The sequence below is a fragment of the Anabas testudineus genome, chromosome 15, assembly GCF_900324465.2.
Source record: "Anabas testudineus chromosome 15, fAnaTes1.2, whole genome shotgun sequence".
NCBI lineage: Eukaryota > Metazoa > Chordata > Actinopteri > Anabantiformes > Anabantidae > Anabas > Anabas testudineus.
Window position 1 is genome coordinate 9,176,001 of NC_046624.1, and position 21,323 is coordinate 9,197,323.

A 21,323-nucleotide genomic window follows, 5' to 3' on the forward strand; every position below is an offset into this window, starting at 1 on the left:
TTGGTCTTTTTTCCCAATTTTGTTTTAATTACAATGAAAATCACAACCTTAGTGTCCATATTTATGTGCAGGCAACTATACCTTCTACTACAGGTTAGATTAATCTACAAGTACCCCGTATGCACACATGCATTCATAGATATGAAAAGCAGTAATATTGACTATAAAGTTCTTGATTTGCACGTAAACTGTTTTGTAAGCTGATACAAAAACAAATGAAACCCTGGAGTCTTACCTGCATCACGTGGGTGTAGCAGTGAAATGTGCAATGCTGCATGTTGACCACTAGAGGGCTGTAAGAAACCATCCCATTCCTGAAAGGTTTCAGTATTGATACACAAAGAAGCCACTGTAGAGCGTCAGCCACCATAGTCTTAGTCCAAAGTAACACACAACTGAATGTACAAAATATTTCTACAGATTTCCCCCAATATTTTTCTCTCATACAGGTACATCATCCCACATCATGACTGTCATTAAATATTTCCTTCATGAGACTGAAGTGAAAAGTCCATTGTATGGTATGACCAACAAGGCTCTATTGACTTGGTTTAGACTATGGAGTAAAAAGAAAAATACAGGTGTGCCTAATCTCACAGGAAGATTAATTATTACTTAAAAAAAGGAAGTATGGAGTTAAGATCAATAATGGCTCCTTCTAGGCCACTTTGGCATTTCAGAAATGAGCAAGCATTGCAATTAACAAAGGTTATGATATCAAATAAGATGGATTAGTGTTCTAAATTCATTGAGATGTACTAAGAAAAAAAAGGGCAAATAAAATAATGCCTTAAATGGCAAATAAAACAGATCTGCATGGGTATTGCAGGCCCTGAAACCTGATTATTAACCAAATTGTAAATTGTTTCAATATTTATTAATACATTTAGCCCTTTCAATACATTCAGCAACTTTAAAGTACTATATTTTATTTAAAAATAAACATAGTTTGTCTGATCACACGTACTGTGATAAGGCTTCTGATTTAAACAGTAAATAAATCAAAATGCCCTTTCATTCACTTGACCGCAGTGTCTCTTCACAGTCCTTATGGTTCTGATTAGTGAATTCAGAAACTCTCTAAAGGTCAAGCAGAGCTAGAATTGGTCATTCAACAGCCTCTTCTAAGCAAAGTGGGTAAAACAGGCTTTAGGATTCCAGTCAGTATCACAGGGGACAGGAAAGACATTTCATATGACATGCAAACATACACGGTTACCTTACTGACAGCGCTGACATTGCTTAGAAGGAACCTAATAAATCACTCACCTGACATGAAAAGTAAGGAGGGGGCATGTACATTTAAGATTCAGAGAACCTTGTGTGCATACAGTGTGCATGTGTGCTGTAAAAAATAAAGCAAATATGGCACGTGGCATTGGAAAGACCACACTTTTGTTTTGCCAGTATGTGTTGAGATATAATCCGAATGATGGTGAATGGGATTTATGTGTGTTTTAAATCACAGAATGCAGAAATAAACAGGGGTCACTCTTAAAGGCTTCTTATTATCCAAAGTACAATGCAAAGGAAACAAGAAATAAAAGCATCGGTGTTGCTCCTTTCCTTTGCAACACCTCATACAGTTTAAATGGGTGAAGTGTCCAGTGAGGGAGGACTGTAAGGAGCCCAAAGACAGAACCAACTTCATGATGCTGATTCTGGTGGTACGCTGTCCTTTAGAAAACACGTACTGTAGATGTCTCCACATAGTGTGTGAACCACCATCCAGAGAGATCCCAGTAGTGCAGCCAGTGTTCAGCACCACGGACAGCGACACACACAGTCCTGTGTTCAGTCAGTGATCCATCACTGAGCAGTGAACTTTGGAAACTAACTGAGACACACTGTCCACTGGGACCTGCCCTGGCTCAATCAGTTGGATAAGAAACGTTTCCCAGTGGACGGTGACACTGTCTGCGTCGTATCTGAGCCGTAGATCAGCTTTTCAAGAACAGCTGATAGCCTGCAAAAGTACAAATGAATAGATTTTCATAAGACAGTGGGATGATTGCAGGAACATATCAGCCCCCACCTAGTGCAAGCTCAACTTTTTTTTATTTATTTATTTTTTCCATCAATCCCCCTCTGAGCACAGTGTCCAATTGGTGTGCGCTCAGCGGGGATCGTCTTTGTTTTCCAGCCGCGCCAGTTCCCAGAATATGGCCAATAATGTAGCTGAGGGGCGGGGAGCTCCGCGCTCTGCAGACCCAGTGAGTCTGAGAGTCTGGCGGGGTGCCGAGGAGAGGCAGCAGGCAGCGGTGGCAGAGATGGGCTCACACCTCTGAATCCCAACTCACCCGTCGGTCGAGCCTCTCGGGGACCTTGGACAACTAGTTTTTATATATATTTTTTTTCTCTTCTGGAGGGTGGTTTTGCTCTCGGTGCTCATTTAGACTGAGAGACAGCAGCTGCCGACAAGCGGGAGCGGGGAAGGTTCACAGTTGCATTCCGACGCTCAGCGCTCCCGTCGTCTCACCTGCACGGCTGCTGTGAGAATAATGCATCCGGAGAAGTACCTACCTGAACTGGTGGCCGAGAAAAACTGCTTGGACCCCTCCTATGTGCATGCGGTGCGCCTGCTCGCAGAAGGTAAGTGAGGTTTTTCTTTTTAATCCACTCTGGGCGTTGTGGTGTTCACCATGTTGCCTAAAACTGAAAACCCAGTGTGAGCTTATTTCAACACCCTGCCCCTGCTTTAAGGCACTGGATCCACCGTGCTGCACGTTTTTAATCCAGTGCTGAACTTTTCCTGAGGCATTAAGTGAAAGAAAGCAGCGTGCACGGAAAGTAAAGCGCGCAAAGTGAGCTGATCATCACTTACTTATTCTAACCCACTGCCCTCCAAGGTCAAGCGTGGCGCGTAATACCAAGGAAGTGAAAACGTCCACAGAGCAGTTCTTTCCATGGCTTCAGGACGAGAAAGGGGTGAAAATGACCAATTATCCTTATTGCACGAGTCACTGCATTTAAACTGTGGCCCCCAAATCTCACATGTACACAGTGTACTGTGCTGTTGTCTATTCAGTATTCAGAGGAAGAGCAGGATTTATTGGAAACACTCATTTTATACCAAATAACTGTATTATTGTGGAGTCTTTATCAGAACAAGAGAAGAAAAAGCTGCATTTTGGCTAAACTGACACTAAATATCATCATCTGTCTGATAATTGTAGGATTTCCACCTAAGACATTTAGTGCAGGGTGAAATTTAAATACTAGTATAATTTGTAAGAGGAGAGTCAAATTGTTATACCCTGTTTAGAAGAATTAAACTGAGCATAAGAATCAGCCGCACTTCACTCCAACACTTACACTAACTCCGTCACCAAGGTCACAGGAGAGACTCAACACCATTACGACAGATGTTCAGCAGTCTTTGTTCTGACATAATGTGTCCAACAGGGCAATATAATCATGTTCAGCCTACAGCATATAAAGTACGTCTTCATACTGCAGGTAGCCTTGGTCTCATTCACACACGGAGAATGAAGGAAACTTAGCGTCGCAAGGCAAACACAAGAACTCAGCATGTCCAAGGATGCACTGTAGCGTTTTGCAATTCTCCAGGCTATGCCCTAATCTTGATTACACAGTGGAGACGGGAGTGTAATCCTAAAAAAATAACACTGACAAAGCTTCGAGTGTCACTACATACGGGTAGAAATAAAGACTGTGATGTTCTTCTAATAACGATCAACAGTTTGTTTGTCCACTTATCCACGCTCATGTTATTGATTATTTCGTACTCTTTGCCCAAATAAAGCCCGGGCTTCCTGCCTGAACTGAACAGTACTTTCTCCCAGTTTTTGACATGTTTGTTAAGGGAGGTAAAGTTAGACTGTGTTAGATTAATACGCTCTGATTGGACAGGGTGTTTGTGCTCTGATGCTTTTGCCCCTTGAGCTTTCCTGCTGAAATGTGTTGATGAGGCACCTGACAGTCGCGCTCTTGTCGCTAACTGTGATGCAGATGGGATCATCTGTCATGCAGTACACATTGCCAAAATTCACTCAAGGCTGACTCACATAGCCAGAAAACATGCAATCACTTACTGACTTTTTTTTTTCCACTTGTAAATGAACTTTTTAAAGTCTTAAAGTAGTTTTGTGATTTGCTAGCAGATACCTTTCTGTGTTACTTGCACTTCCCTAATACAGCCTTCTACAATACAGCTCAGTATCATACAAAACAATACAATAGACCATAATAAACTGTACAGGAGTTATGTATTTCTGTGAAAATAATCCAGTTTGCAAGGTCAAAAAAACATATTATTATACTAATGATACACAATTGGTATAATAAGCTGTGCGTCCATCAGTGTGTCTCATAACATCAACTCTAAAACGCAGCGTGTGAAATAATGTTCATAATTTAAACCGCTTTCACGCAGTTGCTTTCATTGCTGTCAGTCAGTGGACAGCAAGATAAACTGTGTTTACAGATTTATAGATTCAAAGCTATTCATCACTGAATAGCAAAGCATGTAATCCTGCATTATTCACATCATAAACAGCATAACATGGATTTACCATAGACTCAGCTAGCAGCGCTATATTTATGAAATGAATTAGTAATGTCTTTAAATTATGTTGCCTCATTTGTCTTTCTTCGAGCAGATTTATAGCCGTTTGGGACAAAGCTGCTCCAGTGGATGGAGAGGATTCTCTATTTGAGCTTCTTATATCCTTTAATAATGAATGACATAATAAAACAGCAGAGATTATTTGACTAAATGTGTCTAATACACAAGAAATACAACTCATTCAAAACTTTACATGTTAGCTTTCAGCCAGTTTCTAACTTAATTTCCCAACACTGCTCCCCTCTTGGACTCAAAGTCAACTCTTTTCAGTGCAGACTGAGCTTAATGATCGCTCAGATTGACAGATAAAAGTCGATTGTCTCATGTTTCACACTTTAATTTTCCTCTGGCTGAGGAAGGAAGGAGGAAGCCTTTAATAGATCCCAGCGGTTTTCTCTGCAAGCCTCGCCTATATGACGCACGGTCTGGACTTGCCATGAAAACCAATGGGATTCATACAAAGAGGCAGTGAGCAGGCTGATGGACAGGTAGAGGGCTAGTGGTAAAGCTGGAGCTGGAGTGTGTGACCGTTTCATTTTTAGAGGAAGAAGTAAAAAACACTTATCCACGACATGGCATACAGTAGATCACTTTTATTATTTTGACAGAATATAGAAACGCCCTCAGAAGTGGCTATACAAACAACCACTGAATAAAAGATGGGTATTGTTGATATGGAGGAGCATCAGCACTTTCAGTTAAACAAAAGAGAGCAAAAACATACTGCTTCAGTGTTTGCAGTGTCTTTGTTTGTCGTGAAATGCCACAGAACATCCTTTAATCCACACCATATTAGTGAGTTTTGTACCTACATCATGTTCACCAGGTTCAACAAGTTGTCATTTCTCTTGTGGTTTGACACTCAGAGAACAAAAAGACATGAAGTAGCCAATGGTTAATTACTACTTGGTAAAGCCGGTGACACATACTCTAGGCTAATGAAGATGCTCGACCAAGGATCTGTCAATAACAAGCCATGCCACATTTTGACCCAGGACACTTAAGTCATGGGTAACTTGGTAACTTTAAATTAGACAATGCACAAACATGTGTAAAGCATTAGTCAAAGGCAGCTGTTAACAAAGAGAGCAATAATAAGAAATGCTAGAAATGGTAGATCTCCATGAGTGACACAGAAATCTTACTCTATATTCAGAAAATGTGCTCGTCGCTTTTAGTACGATGCAGAATACAACTAGAAACATGTTTGAGTTGTCTGCTCAGACAGAAAGTATTTTAAAAAGTAAAGACCTGTCTTATATTGTTACAACTGATTTGGATGATGGCTCAGCACAGAGTGCAGGCAGAGGGAGTTTTTACTTAACCTGTGTCTCTTGTTTATGAATTGTTTCTCCCATTTTCAGCCTACCTTTCATGAGATGGCCCGCGCAGCATCCAGCTGTGACCCGGCTCGTAGCAGCAGATAAACACCACAACATGTGGTTTGACCTATCAAAAGGACACGAAAATTACATCGGAGGAAAGTGAGACATTACATTTTCAGCATTTAGCCGACACTCTTACCAAGAGTGACTTACAATGAGTTCAGGGGTCGAATGAGATTAAATTCCAAGGTCATGAGCGTTTCATGCAACAGAAATGAGAGGATGAGCTCAAGCTGCAGCACCCAGACAATAGATATTAGATAGCAGATTGTATTACTGTGCCTCAAGAATGTTCACAAATGGCAGGACAGGTCTAGAGAAATAATAACCTGTGATTTTTAAAACAAAACAAATCAAATCAAATATAGCTGTAGAATGATTGGATATTCAGGAAATAAGCTTTATTCTGTTCTTTCTTTCTTTACATACATCAAGTCCAATTCTGTAAAACTATATACAGATGTTAATCATTTTATAATAGTGTTAATATTGCAGTCACATCACAGGCTGCACACTTTTAGCCGGGATTAGCTCCAGACCCACTTTACTCTTAACAGGAAGTGCTATAAAGCGACTGGATGTATATATATAAATAATAAATATATATATATATATATAAATATAGAGCTATACTGTATCTGATTCATGGGGAATTGTTAATCATATTGTATTCACACTGGTAATAAGATTTGTGAATAACAGCCAGAATGCTACATCTAACAACAAACAGCAGGGAAAAATGTAAAAAGAAAACAAATCTCTGTATATTGTGGAGTTTTTTTTTCCATACTTTGTGTGGTTTGAGCAGTTAAAATAAATAGATGATAACTGAACCGCCATCTTGATTAAAGCGTGTATAATTTGCTTGCTTTTTAATATGTCATTTGTATGAATAGTAATTACTTTTTCACTTCACTTTCCATCACACGTTCAGCGGAGAATTTGAAGATGGCATTATAATTAGATTGAAGATTTAGCACTTTATCACTATGTCAACAACTGAATACAATTTGCATCAGTGCTGCTTAGTTAAAAGCACAGCTTGCGGCCTCGCAGTCCCACGTATTTTCCCACCCTGTGAATTTAAATTCATCAGTCCAGGGTTGAAAAAGGCCGAAGCTAATTGCACGTCTAGTAGTCCATTCTCCCCACCAGGTCCACTCTGCCAAGTGGAGTGCCATTACTACCTCTTTCTGTGTTTTATGTGAACAAGCAATCAGTTATTGGAGAGTAATTGGATTGATTCATTTTTGCTCCCATTGTGAAGTCATCATTGGTTTTATTCTGTTCAGTGGGTAGAAGGAATCAGTGAATAATTTTGCAGTCTACTGACTAATGGCAGCACTTGACAGAGGTTTGTTTGTTTTTGTTTGTTTTTGTTTGTTTGTTTTTGTGTCCTACTGCAGTTGGCATCGCTGCCTACAGTGGAATTAAACATAGAAAATACTAATCACCCAGTTTTTTGTGTTAATATCAAACAATGCAATGACTCTCGAAGCATATACTAATACATTTTTAGGGATTGAACGGAAAGTGCTGTTCAGCAGTGACTTACCCTGAATACACCTAACAGTGGGTATTGGCAATTCACATTTGTTTTCTTGTAATTTGTTATCTGCAGTTTTCAAGGTTTTCCGTCTTTAAGCCAGTTTTGCAAAACAAAGTTGAGAGGAATATAAAAAGAGGACGCCCTGGGTTTGTTCTGCTGGGATTGCTAATATTCATCTTCATGCTCTGCTTTATCTCATCAGTTCCCTGTGTGGCATGACAGTGCGGCAGTGCGGAGATTAATCAAACCTATGTTCAAAGATTTCAATTTTAATTGGATTCATTATAATGAATCGTGTAATCACTGTATGGCTGTATTTTAATGTGCTGTGTTTTCTCCCGATTTCGTGTTTCTCTGTTGATCCCTGCCGGAGAACAAACCGCATGTTTTGCTGGACTGTATGGTAAACACCATCTGAAATCCAATAAAGCTATGATGTGAGGCCGAACGGCCAAGCAGTAAACACTCTATCTCCCACAGTGGAGCAGCTTCCATTCCCCCTTTTCTTATGTTATTAAACTGTATACATGCTATTTACTGATAAAAGCCCAAACATAAATGTAGAACATTTAGGTTTTTGCTGTTTTGCTTCCACTGAATTTTAGTTTGCTTGATTGTGCATCATGACAAATTCCCCTTAATCAGTCCACTATAATACAAAAGTGTATTCATGGCAAGTCTAAATGGGAAAACGATTTGTTCAGCAGGAGTATTCAGTTACTGATCTAAATGTTTTCCAACGGTGCAGCTCATTTACTGAGGGCGACTAGTTATTTCACAAAAATCTCTATTGAATAAATCAAAATTCTTCCAAATGTGATGACAACTACGAACAACTTCTTGTTCTTTCGGCCAGTCCTGATGCAACCCACGCCACATTTCCAGGCTTGGGACTGGCTCTAAGGGAGCACTGACTTGTGCAGCCTCACTGACTGGGTTTCTAACAGGAAATACTACGTATTTACAGTAATTATAGTCCTGTTTTGTGTTCCTCAGCCTGTGTCGGTGCACCATGTCGCTGCATACTGACCAAAGCATGTGTATTTAGCCTAAAGCCTTTGCAGGCTGACTGAGCAAATTTTCTCTTTTCCAGCAAAATCTTGTCTCTTAACTCCCACAGTGGTGCATTTATCTGGTGGCTGCCCAGTTCAACCACAGTTTATTTTCCTTTGGCCGCTGAGCAGCTCAGCTGAAGCAGTTTGGGCAGCGCAACAGAGGGGATCAAGAGCACTGGAATAGTCACTGAAAGTGTTTTACTCATTCAGCTCTCTCAACAAGACTTTTTTCATCCTGTGTGAGGACTCAAATCAGTGACCTTCAAAGTACATTCACGCGCCTCTGATCTTTAGGCTCCTGCTGCTCTTTGCCACATATTTAACAACAATGAAACCGGTGTGATTTTTCTTTTTTTCCAGATTTGTTGTGAGCTCATTTCCTTCATCTCCTCTGCCTTTCTCCAACCATTCTCTCTTTCTCACACACAATCTTTGTCTGACTTCAGTAGTAGGCTGGAGACCAGATTAAAGGTATGCACCATTATGCACTCGGCCAGAGCATAATCACCTTCATGGGCGATAAAAGCATTAGCTTATTCAAATGAGATAAACACTTCACCCTCTTGAAAGCGAAACCCTTCCCAATTAAAATACTCATAAACCAAAACAAATTCTCTTCCATGTGAAAGTTCAAAATTAACCTGTGAGGATCTCAAGATGCAGCATTACAGTAATTGTGACAAAAAAAAAGTGATACTTTTTCCCGTCCTTGCAGAAAGAAACGCACTGTAGAAACATTTGCTGATATGAGGTCTGTGTCGACAGGATGGCATTCAGAGAGTTTACAAATGGCAGTTTCAAAAGTGATGATCACAGCAAGCAAACACATTTTCCTTCTTACGCAGTGTGCATAGTACACTGTATTTATATTTTCAGATTGACACTATACAGCATCCTGTCTACTATATGCAAATCACAGCTAGTTCCAAACACTCACACGTTAGCACACCTCAGGCGAACCACGCAAAATGTTATTTTTAAAAGGCAGATTTTGTAAACCCTTGTTATCCTGGGACACCTGTCTTGTGTGAAGTGTCACATAGGCAGGTGTAAATCAGCTGTGCTGGTGGACGTAAAAGGTTGCAGGGCGGAGGGAGCCTTCCAGTCTGTTTATATGTAATTTCAGCAAGAAGAGGAGGCATTGTCTGAGCCCGCAAGTGAGAGTGATAGGAGTGAGAATTACCAATTCAGAGTGTACACAGGGTTGAAATGATGCAGGCCTTTCCATTACAATCATCTGGGGGACATTTGAAAATACATCTGTATGTTTTTGACAGGAGCATAAATGATACAAAAATATAGTGTTTGACTTCTGCGGCTCTAGAGAGCATTTCTGAAAAGCGAAGAATACAACTTTTCCTCATTTAAATATCGCTGTTAACTTTCTATCTGGCACCGTCTTCTACATACTTAATGACCTAAAATTACTTCGCATTTTTTACATTTGATGACCCGTAATTTTGAGCGTTTTCCAGCTTTGCTCAGAGTCGTTTCAAGGAGAAGCTGCCAAAAAAAAAAAAAATGTTAATAAATAAATAAATTAATAAAAAGTGCAGACAGCATGCTCCAATTTAAACGATCTTCCTCAGACAATCAGGCACAATCAGAGAGATTGTGTCATGCTGGAAGAAATTGGTGTATTTCAAACTGTTGGAGTTTGTCCTTTGTGATTTCACAGACAATAGCAATATCAGACATAAGGCCTTAATTGATGGAGTAAAACTGGAACCACTGGCCATTAGAAACTATAATGAGTGAATTTTGGGGCCGCCTGGAACAGAGGCATCATTAAGCTGGAGTTATAGATGTTCAGAAGGTCACGTCAAAGAAAAAGTCTCAGAAGGACACTTCACTGGGTACTTATTTCAGACCGTACCCAACTTTCTTCTTGAGTGAACATTTCCAAGAAGAGAAAAATGCCTTAATTAAAAACAATGCATTGTTCGGGGATAACAAATGTTGGCATTTATTTGTCTAAGTGTGTTTGCGTTACAGCTCTGTCCCGCGACTGTTTCGGTACTGTTCAGAAAATGTCTTTATCCCTATCAAGGCAAAAAAAAAGCTTGATTTCTAGAGCGTTTAATGGATTGCATTTGAGCAAAATCACTCTGAGTTGCATCAATCAAGCAATATTAGCGTTCAGGGTGTTCAGAGAGTGGTGGAACTGGCTGGGTAATATCCACCTCTCATCTCGCATCTTATTGCAGTAACACAGGGACGACACAAGAGGATTAGTGTGCAGTTTTTTTTACTATAATTCCCATCGTTATTAGAGGAGATTCAGCAGTTTGTAACTTGTTGTGACAATATGATCCTAAAATGACAGTCTCTCTAATCTAATTATTTAAACTAACCTAATCTAACCTCAAATGACTCTTCACTGTAAATATATCACATGTATTTGTATGTTTAATGCAACCTTTAGGTCCTGTGCTGTATGGAGTGTTACTGTTACTGCCTCTGATGTTATTTCCATAGGAATTACAGGGCTGTAAAGGACGTATAAAGAGTCGGCGAGATAATCACATATCATTACGTTTGTATATTTACAGCTTACAGAATAATTGGCAAAATATTTCATAGTTAAATCATTTCTCCTCATGTGTCCCCAGCCTAATATTACACTGTTTGATTGCCAGGCTGCAGTTGGTTCCAGAGTGCACTTGATGTTGACTTGATGCTTTTTCAACTACATAACTAATCAATTATTTTCTTATCTGTATTTTATTTTTTTTTTACTTTGTTTTTTTGCAGAGATTGAAAAGTATGAAGGCGATGAATTGAGAAAAGATGGCGACACGAAGAAATACTTAGATATCATCAGCAATAAAAATATCAAGCTCTCCGAAAGAGTGCTCATTCCAGTCCAACAGTATCCAAAGGTAAGAGACGCAACGGCCACTTCTTATCCTAGAAGAGCACAATGCACTTTTGTTGGAGTATGAATTTTTATTTTCTGTGGCAAGAAATTGACCAGAAAAGGGGAATTTGCAGCATTTCCACTTGAACTCCAAGACGCCAGAAGAGCCTTTGAAAACACGTGTGATATTGTAGTTGTCTATTGCTAGATAGAGCTTCTTCTTCTCTAACTTCTATCTTCTGCACAATATTTTTGGCACCAAAAATCCCACTGAAACGGGCCCATAGAAAGGCATCTGGCAGCTTCTATTTATTTTGATATAGTCATCAAAAAACAAAGTTTTTAGTGCACTAAAGCACCCAAGGGTACAGTGAAGAACAGTGACCATAAATCACGGTATGACACAGTACAGGGTATTCTGAGTTATGCAATGTCAGTACTGACAAAGTTTGAAATGTAGCCTAATGAGGCTGCTCCATCAAGCAGCAAAGCAACAACACACAGCTGCTTGTGGAGAACCAAAGGGCTTTAGTGCCACTGTAATCAAGAAAAGTTGCTCCACTGACTTTGCATTCACACATCCATGCAACAAGCAGCCGAGAATAATGGCATCGGTGTAGCAGAATAGATTGCAAGAGAATATATTTCCACATAGTGGACTGATTGATTGATTTGTCCTGCACTGCAAAAGAAGTATATACTAATACTACCACCATAAAAACGTCTATACAGTATCTTCAGCATATGTTACTAATTTTAAGATATGGTCAAGCTGATCTGTCAGACTAGTAAAGTGATACCACCATGGGAATATGGGTAAGAGTACCTATGTTTGTTCCTTTGTTTTACTTGCTTTTAATTTATGCCACACTTTCCATATTCTAAAAACATTTGTCTTTTTATGCTTTTGCTGCTGCGGTTCTGGTCGCATAAAACCTGCTGTGCCCTCTTTCTTCTTCAGACCAACACTTTCAAACTAAGTCTGCACTTTACTGTCAGTTTGCTATTAGCATAAAAATACACTAAACACGTTTTTATGATCTTTTTGTCTCTGATTTGAAATGAATCACTTCTGGTCACTTTCCCTCTTGTTGTCGCTGCCAGTGTGAGTGTTCAGAAGAGACCCTCAACAAAACACTGTCAGTGTCCACTTTCCACTCTTTGTCCTGCGCACTCTTGAGTCAAGTCCCTCTCTGTGTTGAGTTCAGCCCCATCAGAAACAGCTTGTTTCATGACACGCAAGCAGCTCTTTTGATTTAAGTGTATAATACTGAGTTGTTACAGTAGGAGAAGAGATCAGTGAATGTCATGGAAGTGTAGAGGAACTAACCACACCTCAGGTGCGCAGGTGATGCACTGTAGTCCATTGAGCCCCTCGGGACACTCCACAGAAATCAATTTTCCTCCTCAGGATCAGTGTTGACTAAGTAATTAAGCTGTGTTCAGGAATTCCTTACTCTATTAAATTGATTTTAGATCTATAAAAATCCCAGTTGAGCCAGTTCTGGTGCCAAGGATCAAGAAGTAAGACAGTCCACAACAAAACACTGAAAACTGGACCGCAAATAATTGAAAAGGGGGGCTGCTTTTACTTAAGCTGATGTCAGCCAAACAAACTTTAAGTAAAGAATTAACTAAAAATAACTGCTAGTGTCTATAGGCAAAGGCTTTAGCTGTGATAACATGAATTAACATGTCAGTTGGTGAAAGGATATTCAATTAGTATGTCTACCATAATGTCAAACATAGTAACATACTGTTTTTCTCTTGGATATTTCAAATTAGAAGTACAAAGAAATTAGGGTAGAATAGTATATGTCTACCTGCCAGTTACTTGTATTCACTCAGTATTCCCCAGGGGTGAGTCGGTTCCTGATTAGATGGTTAATGAAACCCAGTGGAGCTTGGAGTCAAACAAATTGGTGAACCACTGAGATGTGAAAATGAGAAACACCCTACTTATGATCACAAACAAAATTTACAGCTACAATACACCAGCTCCAGCTCCTGGTTCTGTTTAATGAACGTAATAGTGTCAGCTCTGCAAAGTAAGCACAACAGTGCAGTCCGGAGGGACGGAGCAGTTGTCCAACAACAGTGTCTGTGACCTAATTGCAGAGTCAGCACCCCGCAAGCCTGCAGTGTCACTATCTTGAACATCTTGGTAACACTGCAGTTTCACTTAATGGCAATTAGCCACACGAAGCAAGTGTTTGATCAAGAACACACCCACCAAGACCGAGAGACTCAAGTAAGAGGGAGTGCACTGTAAATACCTCACAAGTTATGTAGGAACTAGAATAGATGAAAATAGCAGTCCCATGTTCAACATTGATTCTATGTCTTTGACATACAGCGTATAAAGGATGTGCAGAGTGTTTATCAGGGGCAGGGGCTTTTTGTAATGTAATGTAGCAAACGCTTCATCTGAAGGAGGTGCTGTGCGTATTTGCTGTATCTTTTAGCAGTCAGTGTTCATTTGACTTTACAGCTGGCATTGTAATGAAATTATTCCTTTGGAAAATTCCTCTGCATGGTTTTCTGATTTGGCTACATGCACATGGCACATGGGAGATAAACAACCAGTGAAACAACTGGTTACTGATGATGGCACACTGACAGACACATTCTGTAGGTCATCGTCACTGCAGACATTTTCACAATTACAAGACCCCTGGCTCCGTGACCACACCTCAGTGTGAGCCATGTATTTCACATTTTCTACCACCCTTACTTTTATTTTCAGCACGTGAAGGCTGGGAATTCTTGCAAACTATTGGATTCATGTACATTAGCTGATGTCACTAATGGTTGAACAAGTATTCTAATAATGTATTAAAAGTATGCAAAAAATATACAAACATGTTACCACTGTGTGTATATATGTTATGAATATTTTTGAGGAAACAGCACATGAAGATACATTTGTCTTGTTAAAGCTGCAGCTGTTCCACCGCAGATCCATTTGGATAAAACCTGGAGGGTTGATGCATCTTGTTACAGAGTCCTCCCAGGTGTATGCATCCTTCATAGGGGACCACTTGTGGGTTTTGTGCTCCGTGCTCTGTAAAATCTACATTAGGGTTGTTGTCATTTTGCAGCCTGTCAAGACAAAGGAATTTGGCCTTGAAGCTTTCTTCCAGTGACCTTACCATTCCTTTCTATCTTTAATCTCATCTGAAAAAGGGATGAAACCTTGAAAACACGTTTGATCTCAGTCACTGAAAAAAAAAAAAAAGAGGGCCTACATCTGTACCTGTCCCAATTCGACGTGTAAACAAATGATACTCTCACAGGATGCTTCTGTGCTGAGAACAATATTTACTCAGCAAAAACATGATTAAGATAATCAGCATAGTCATTTTCATTATCGCTTAACTAGAATTTATCCGCTGCTGTTTAATGAGACAGCTTGATTAGCATCTCCTAACCTTGGGGCATGAAATGGATTTTCAATGACTGATACTGTCTGTGAGTCCAGTTCTGGGATTTTATTCTGCATGTATGAATGTTAGAAAATCATTTTTGCCTTTTTAATTGGAATGCATTTGATTAGGTTAAAAAAACAATGTGGGCAAATTCCTCCTCTTGTCACATTTAAACAGGCTTATTCACCCGTGTGCTGTAAACTGGATTTTATACCTCTTTGCTTAAATTGTCCATTCTGCAGGTGCACACATAACACATTAAACTGCATTTTGTCCTTGTGGGTGCTACAATTTTGAGCTTATCAGTCTTGGGTTATTGTGACCTTTAAATAGTGCTACTGCTGTGCTCTACCCATGGAGGATTTCCATTTTTGTCTGGCCAGAGATGTCAATGTACCAACGGACGGCCTATCATCTGGAAAGGTGTTTTGCTTAGATAAGTGCTGAATACAGTAGTGAGAGTACAGAGTGTGAATTAAAATTAAGCACTTGCACGATAGCATCACAGTCCCACTTTGGGATCCAACCGACTCGGTGTTTGTGTGATGACTTTGTCTGCTACAATGCTGCTCATAAGATGTAATAAAGATAAAATGCCTGCTATATATACTGTGCCCCAGCTCTATGTGAGCCACTAATTCTAACGAGGTTTTTCAGCATGTAGTGCGTTTATTCAGGAAAAATCATAAAATCTATTAAAATGTCAGCATGCAGCACTGATTGTCTTGATTTTTAAGTGTGCTAATTGATTGACACTATTGTCCTAAAATGAAGTGTGCAACATAAATGGGGAGCTGATCGCGGGCTACAGAAAATTAAAGCAAATTGCAGCTAATTGCTGAGCTACAGGAACACTCGGGAAAACAAAAATAAATAAAGGTTTAGAAAGCATTCTCATAAAAGCTGATAATATCAGTGTTTGACTTAGCATCGGGACTTGTAACATTAATCTTTTGGTTTGTTCTCACCACCTTCATCAACCAAGCCAACTGTTGTTTAGCTGCCCTGTGCTACCTACCTAATACTAAACAGTCGACTAGATCAGACTCACGTCTTAAACAGCTTGCAGCGCTGCCTTGGTTTTGCATTACTGAATTGTAAATATCCAGTATAGATTATAAGATGTGTTCCAATCCTACAAATCCTTGCATTACTGTTTTATAATAGTAAAACGTATCGTAAGAATACAATGTGTTGTAACAGTTGTAGAATCAAGTCACACTTCAACACCGGATGCCACTGATTAGCATTAACACTGACAGCCAGTCTCTCGTCAGACACTCAGGCTATTTGAATTCCTTCCTGAAAAGCTCATCAGGTGAAGAGTAGCTCTCCTCTGCTTGTCTCACACACACCCAACAACTACTCTTCTGCTTTCTTTCGAGTCTGCGGAGTTGATAGGACACACTCCTTTGACATGTTCACAGCACAGTCACGGTTCACAGTCATCCCCAGCTGTTATTAAAGCATGGACCTGTACCTGAGGCTATAATCCTCCTATCAGACAGGACCTGGACTTCCCCAATAGCACAGCTCACTAACCTGTCAGTAAGTGCCTCAGGACATCTGCAAATCTTGACTGGCCCCAGTGCACTGCATTAAAGGGCAGCCACCATGCACATCTTTCCAACCCCAAAGCTGAAAAGCTGTTTTGTTATTGCCTCTGCAGTAGTACAGAGCTGTGAAGAGTTGCAAAAGTTCAATATTTGTATTTGTTTCCATGGAACTGACCTGATAGAAACCACAGAAACATGCCAGTTTAGTACATGAACCCATCCTGAGGTTGCTTTGATTTGGTTTTGAGTAAGAGCATCTTTTCATCTTTTGCTTTTCTATTTCGTTTTTTCTCATCTGATGATTTGTATTACTTTATATTTAGCTGCATTAAAAAGTCAGGGTCATTAAGGTGAGAAATTCTTTCAAAGGAAAAAGTTTGAGTATATGAAAAAACATTCTTTTGTGCTACTTTGACACTTAGCTGGGGTGTTTTTGTAAGATCTTAGGTTTTGTAGGGTGCCTTAATGACGTGATATTAATAAAGATGAAATGCACCAGCCTGCAGCAAAAACAGTGTTTCTTTCATCAAATAAATAAATCCTCTTAAAAACAACAGTGGCTTTATTGTTTTACACAGTACACTCACCAAGGTCCATTAGAATTATAACCACATCAGGCAGGTGTTAAACAAAAGGGATCACTCAGTGTGCTTCTGCATGTTATGTCCCTGAAAAGATCAGTTATACAATTATACCAAGGATCAGCATTACGTTAAGAGCATCATTTAATGAGGTGAGTGCGTATGGGTTAGGTTTTTATGATACCTGGTTAAGTCCTAACAATGATCAAAACCCATTTTTGTGCTCAGGTTTACATCAAGTCTCAGTCACAGCCAGGTTTCACATGAGGCGTGAATAGAGAAAACGATGAAAAGTGTGTGAAGATTAAAAGTGTGATTACACACTGTGACTCTCTTGCACTCAAATCTTTCAATAATTCACTAGCGACTTTCAGTCACTGCTGTTTGTCACCACAAGAAGCTAAATATAGATCCCTGGCAACTTTACTGTAAAAGTTGTAGACATAAAAAACTTTTTTTTTTTTTTCACACATGGCCATACAAAAAAAAAGAGAGATCACTGAGAGGATTTAATTATGAAGCCAGATAGCAGCACAATTAAATGACATACAAATACTGCATATAGATTTCCCCTAAAGACTTCAAGAGAGATGTGTAAAATTTGTGGAGTTTCCCTTTAAAAATGCAAGCAAAATAAAACCGAAATACAACAAACAAACAAAAACTAAATAAATTTTCAAGGGAAAAACCACTGCACTTTCTTGTATATTTTGTGTTTGTTGTGTTTTCTTCTTCATTTGATTTGTGTTATTGCCTAAGGGCTCCTGTGTCTCTGTCAACTGTGAGGAGATAAAAAAAAAAATCATCAATAGAAGTACAACTACAGTAAATCTAAATAGTTACTGAGGTTTCTGCTAAAACTGCTTTTCTCAGCTGCATTAGGATGTTCGCAGCTTCACATTAGTGTGGCCGAAACCTCGTGCTTTAAGCCTGCTAGACTTTCAAACAACACAAAACTTTATAGAGATGACTTTCACAATTAAAATGCAGATTCATGTACCGTATTTGAATTCATCCTACTCGAAAGCTCAATTAAATATTTGCCCTTCATGTAGAAGCTAAACTTTATAAAATGTAAATAGCAGATCACAGCACCAGTATATTTGTTCAGTATCTGAAATGTCTTTATGCATAATTGTTGCATCCTTACTTCTAATATCTGCATAGTTATCAGTGGTGAGACCGCAGGGGGCACATTGCATCATTTCAAACCTCATTTAACACTGAACCGTGCCCCTTTCTGAAACCCAAATTGCTCACTATGGAGCTGCAGAGTGGCTCCAGACATTCATTAGCTTAATGAAAACAGGCCACTCTTCTTCTGCCGCCCAGCAAGTGTGTTCCTGATGTAACCGTAACGACCATCTGCTCTCAAGCTCCCTGCCAGCTATAGGATAGTCCTGTCAAACCAACCCCTGTGAAGAAAGGCGTTCACAAAGGTGCCTTAATCATTCAGATCAGAGGACGGGCAAGGACAGTGTGGATGCTTTTTTTTTTTTCCTTTCAGATGGTTTCATCTCCGCGTCCCACGGCGCCTCCCTAACCTGAGCTGTAGCGTTTGCTTATAACGTTAATGATCTTCGTGAAATAAGCTGAGTGTGCAGTTGTCGAAGTTGAGTTGCAGCAGCCACACAGCTGGCAGTGAAGTTATTAGCCATTCAGCCACAGTGGGAGAGGCTGCTTTGTGAAAAGGTTAATATCATTTTAGGGTTGGCCAGAGTATGTTGTGGTGGGCGGCTGGCCACCTGTTCAGCTCTGGAGGTGGTCTCTTATAACCTCATCCAATGGCAAACAGTTGAAGGTCGAACCATTTATTACTATTTAAAAAAACCTAGTGTGTGAGTTACTGGCCTTTATGGACTTGTTTTAAGTAGAAAAAGATTAAGTTTTGCATTTTCTAATTTTATCGTCTGCTCATATCGTCTTCAAAAATGACCAATTTGAATCCAGTTATGTTATGAGTTTCACCTCTAAGATTAATCACCACTAATCTCAGCAGTGTTGTGCCTGCAACAACCCAGAGCTACTTTTCTCAATATGAACACTAGCTGGTGCACAGTGAGAGGGAAATCATAGTCAGAGCCCCGAGGCTTGAATCTGATAGTTTGTCATCTGGATAGTATTACTTAATTTCCCACTGGGAAGAAACTCATTATTTCTGACTTTATCTCAGCACTGACCTCTGGAACAATCTCAGGAATGATATTGGTTTGAGCCCTTTTTTTCTTTCTCTTCTTGGTATGACATGGCTGACCCTAAATACCAATAAGATACATGACTAGTAGAGAGGGCACAGTTCAAGCAAACGGATGAATGCACCATTTTATTCTAGAGCAAAGATGAGAACCCCTTTCACCTTTAATATGCTACATGCAGAGCACAACTATATTGATTTATTGCAGGCTACATTACATCTTTTTCACACATGACAAATAGTGAATGGAATGTGATATTCTATTGATAATACATGAGGAATGGCCAGCAAACATCTTTTATGGTTAACCTTTTATCAAATCCCTTTCACAGCCAGTCAGTCACTTTAGAAAGTATGTACGTTTTAGTCACTAACCCATGATGGCAAAGGGAAAATGTGTTTTGAGAATTTAATATCAAATTTGGATTTACTATATTTAGACCCATTACATGTCAGGACCAAAACAAGCCATATGAATCAAAAAACTCTCTGCAGACCTCTGTGATAGAACAAAGGTATAAACCTTTTCTAAAGGTTTAAGTGTTTCCAGGAGCCCAGTGGCCTCCATCATTGTCATATAGAAGAAGTTTGAACCCACCAGGATACTCTGGGTCCATCAGGCGAGCAGGACCCTAACAATCACTCTAACAGAGCTTCAGAGGTCGTCTGCAGATATGAAATAGCCATGTTGCAAGGACAATTATCTCAGCAGCACTCCATCAATCAGGACTGTTTGGTAGAATGTGTACACAGGAGTCACACTGAAAGAGCATATGAAAGCCTGCTTGGAGTTTGGGCAGTAACATTCATAGGACCCTGAGATTATGAGAAAATAGAGTGTATTCAATAGCTGGTGAACAAGGAGACGGTCAGTATTGAGGAAAGGATGAATACTGCAGAATACAGAGAAGTTCTTAAAGAAAACCTGAGTACAAAAGACCCGAGACTGGGGTGACAGTTCAGCTTTCAGCATGACAATGACCTGAAGCACACAGCCCAGACAACGACGGAGTGCTTTCAGGACGAGTCTCAGGCTGCTGAATAACCCAGTCAAAGCTCAGATTTAAACCCCATAGAACATCTGTGGAGGGACCTAAAGATGGCAGTTCATATACGCTCACTAATGTCTATATGAATAGATGGTGAATCACTTTTAATCTGTTGAGGGTCATTGCAACCTTTGGTGTCAGACTGCCCAGTCGCAGATATTGTACAGTCTCAGTGTCTGACAGGCTTATGGTAAACCATGCTCCCTGAAATTTGCTATTCAGAGAAGAGATAACTGACCTTGTGCTCAGTTCTGTTTGGTATAAGAAGCTGGCAGAAAAATGAATAGTTACAACAGACAGTGTTGTTCCTGGGTCAAGAATAAATACATACATTCATTTTACAGTTAAGTCTACAGAGACTGACCAGAGAGATGATGTTTCCTTTATTCATCACTTCACACCAAATCTGATGGAGCTTGAGTGAATCTGTCAGGAAGAATAGTAATACTGCCTTAATCCAGATGTGTAAACCCTTTAAAGGCTTCTCCGAAAAAACACAGAAAGCTGTAGCTGATGCCACAGAGGCTCCTGTTGTTTTCACTTAAGTGGGAGATTTGAGTTTCTGATTTTCTAAACCCTTTCTAAAGCCACCATTAATCAGTATTTCAATATTTACTAATTTCTAATGTACAGTAAGTTGGAAGCGCTGATGGTTTTTCTCCTGTATAGTTTAATTTCGTTGGTAAGCTGCTGGGACCACGGGGAAACTCAATGAAGCGATTACAAGAGGAAACGGGAGTGAAGATGTCCATCCTCGGCAAAGGGTCCATGAGAGATAAAGACAAGGTAAGAAAGACATCGATTGGTGTTAAAATGTAGTTGTTTGGACAGTCCAAGTTATCCATCAAATGGCAAGCATTTGAAACTCCACGTCTGAGCTGTAACTCAGACGAATAGCACCCAGAGTTGAATTAATAGCTTTTGACAGTTGACAGAAATATGTAGAAGAAAAAGGAAATGTTTTTTTTCTGTGGGTTGTTTAATAGCATATTCTGTAACAGCCAATTATGAATGCAAAGTAATGTATCTTCTTGCCAAAGCTATTCATCCCGCTGACTTGTGGTCCCCTGGAGCCACA

The 21,323-nt window shown here is 39.7% G+C and overlaps 1 protein-coding gene across 1 annotated transcript in view; it reads left to right on the forward strand.

Annotated features, from left to right (window-relative positions):
- Window positions 1-2,378: 2,378 nt before the first annotated feature.
- The window catches only part of khdrbs2 (KH domain containing, RNA binding, signal transduction associated 2), a 42,170-nt gene continuing 23,225 nt past the window's right edge, over window positions 2,379-21,323 (forward strand). The window contains exons 1-3 of the mRNA XM_026356194.1: window positions 2,379-2,592; window positions 11,332-11,459; window positions 20,915-21,031. Of these exons, the coding sequence (XP_026211979.1) occupies window positions 2,502-2,592; window positions 11,332-11,459; window positions 20,915-21,031 (336 nt within the window). The 5' untranslated portion in view covers window positions 2,379-2,501. The remainder of the gene's footprint in view (window positions 2,593-11,331; window positions 11,460-20,914; window positions 21,032-21,323) is intronic.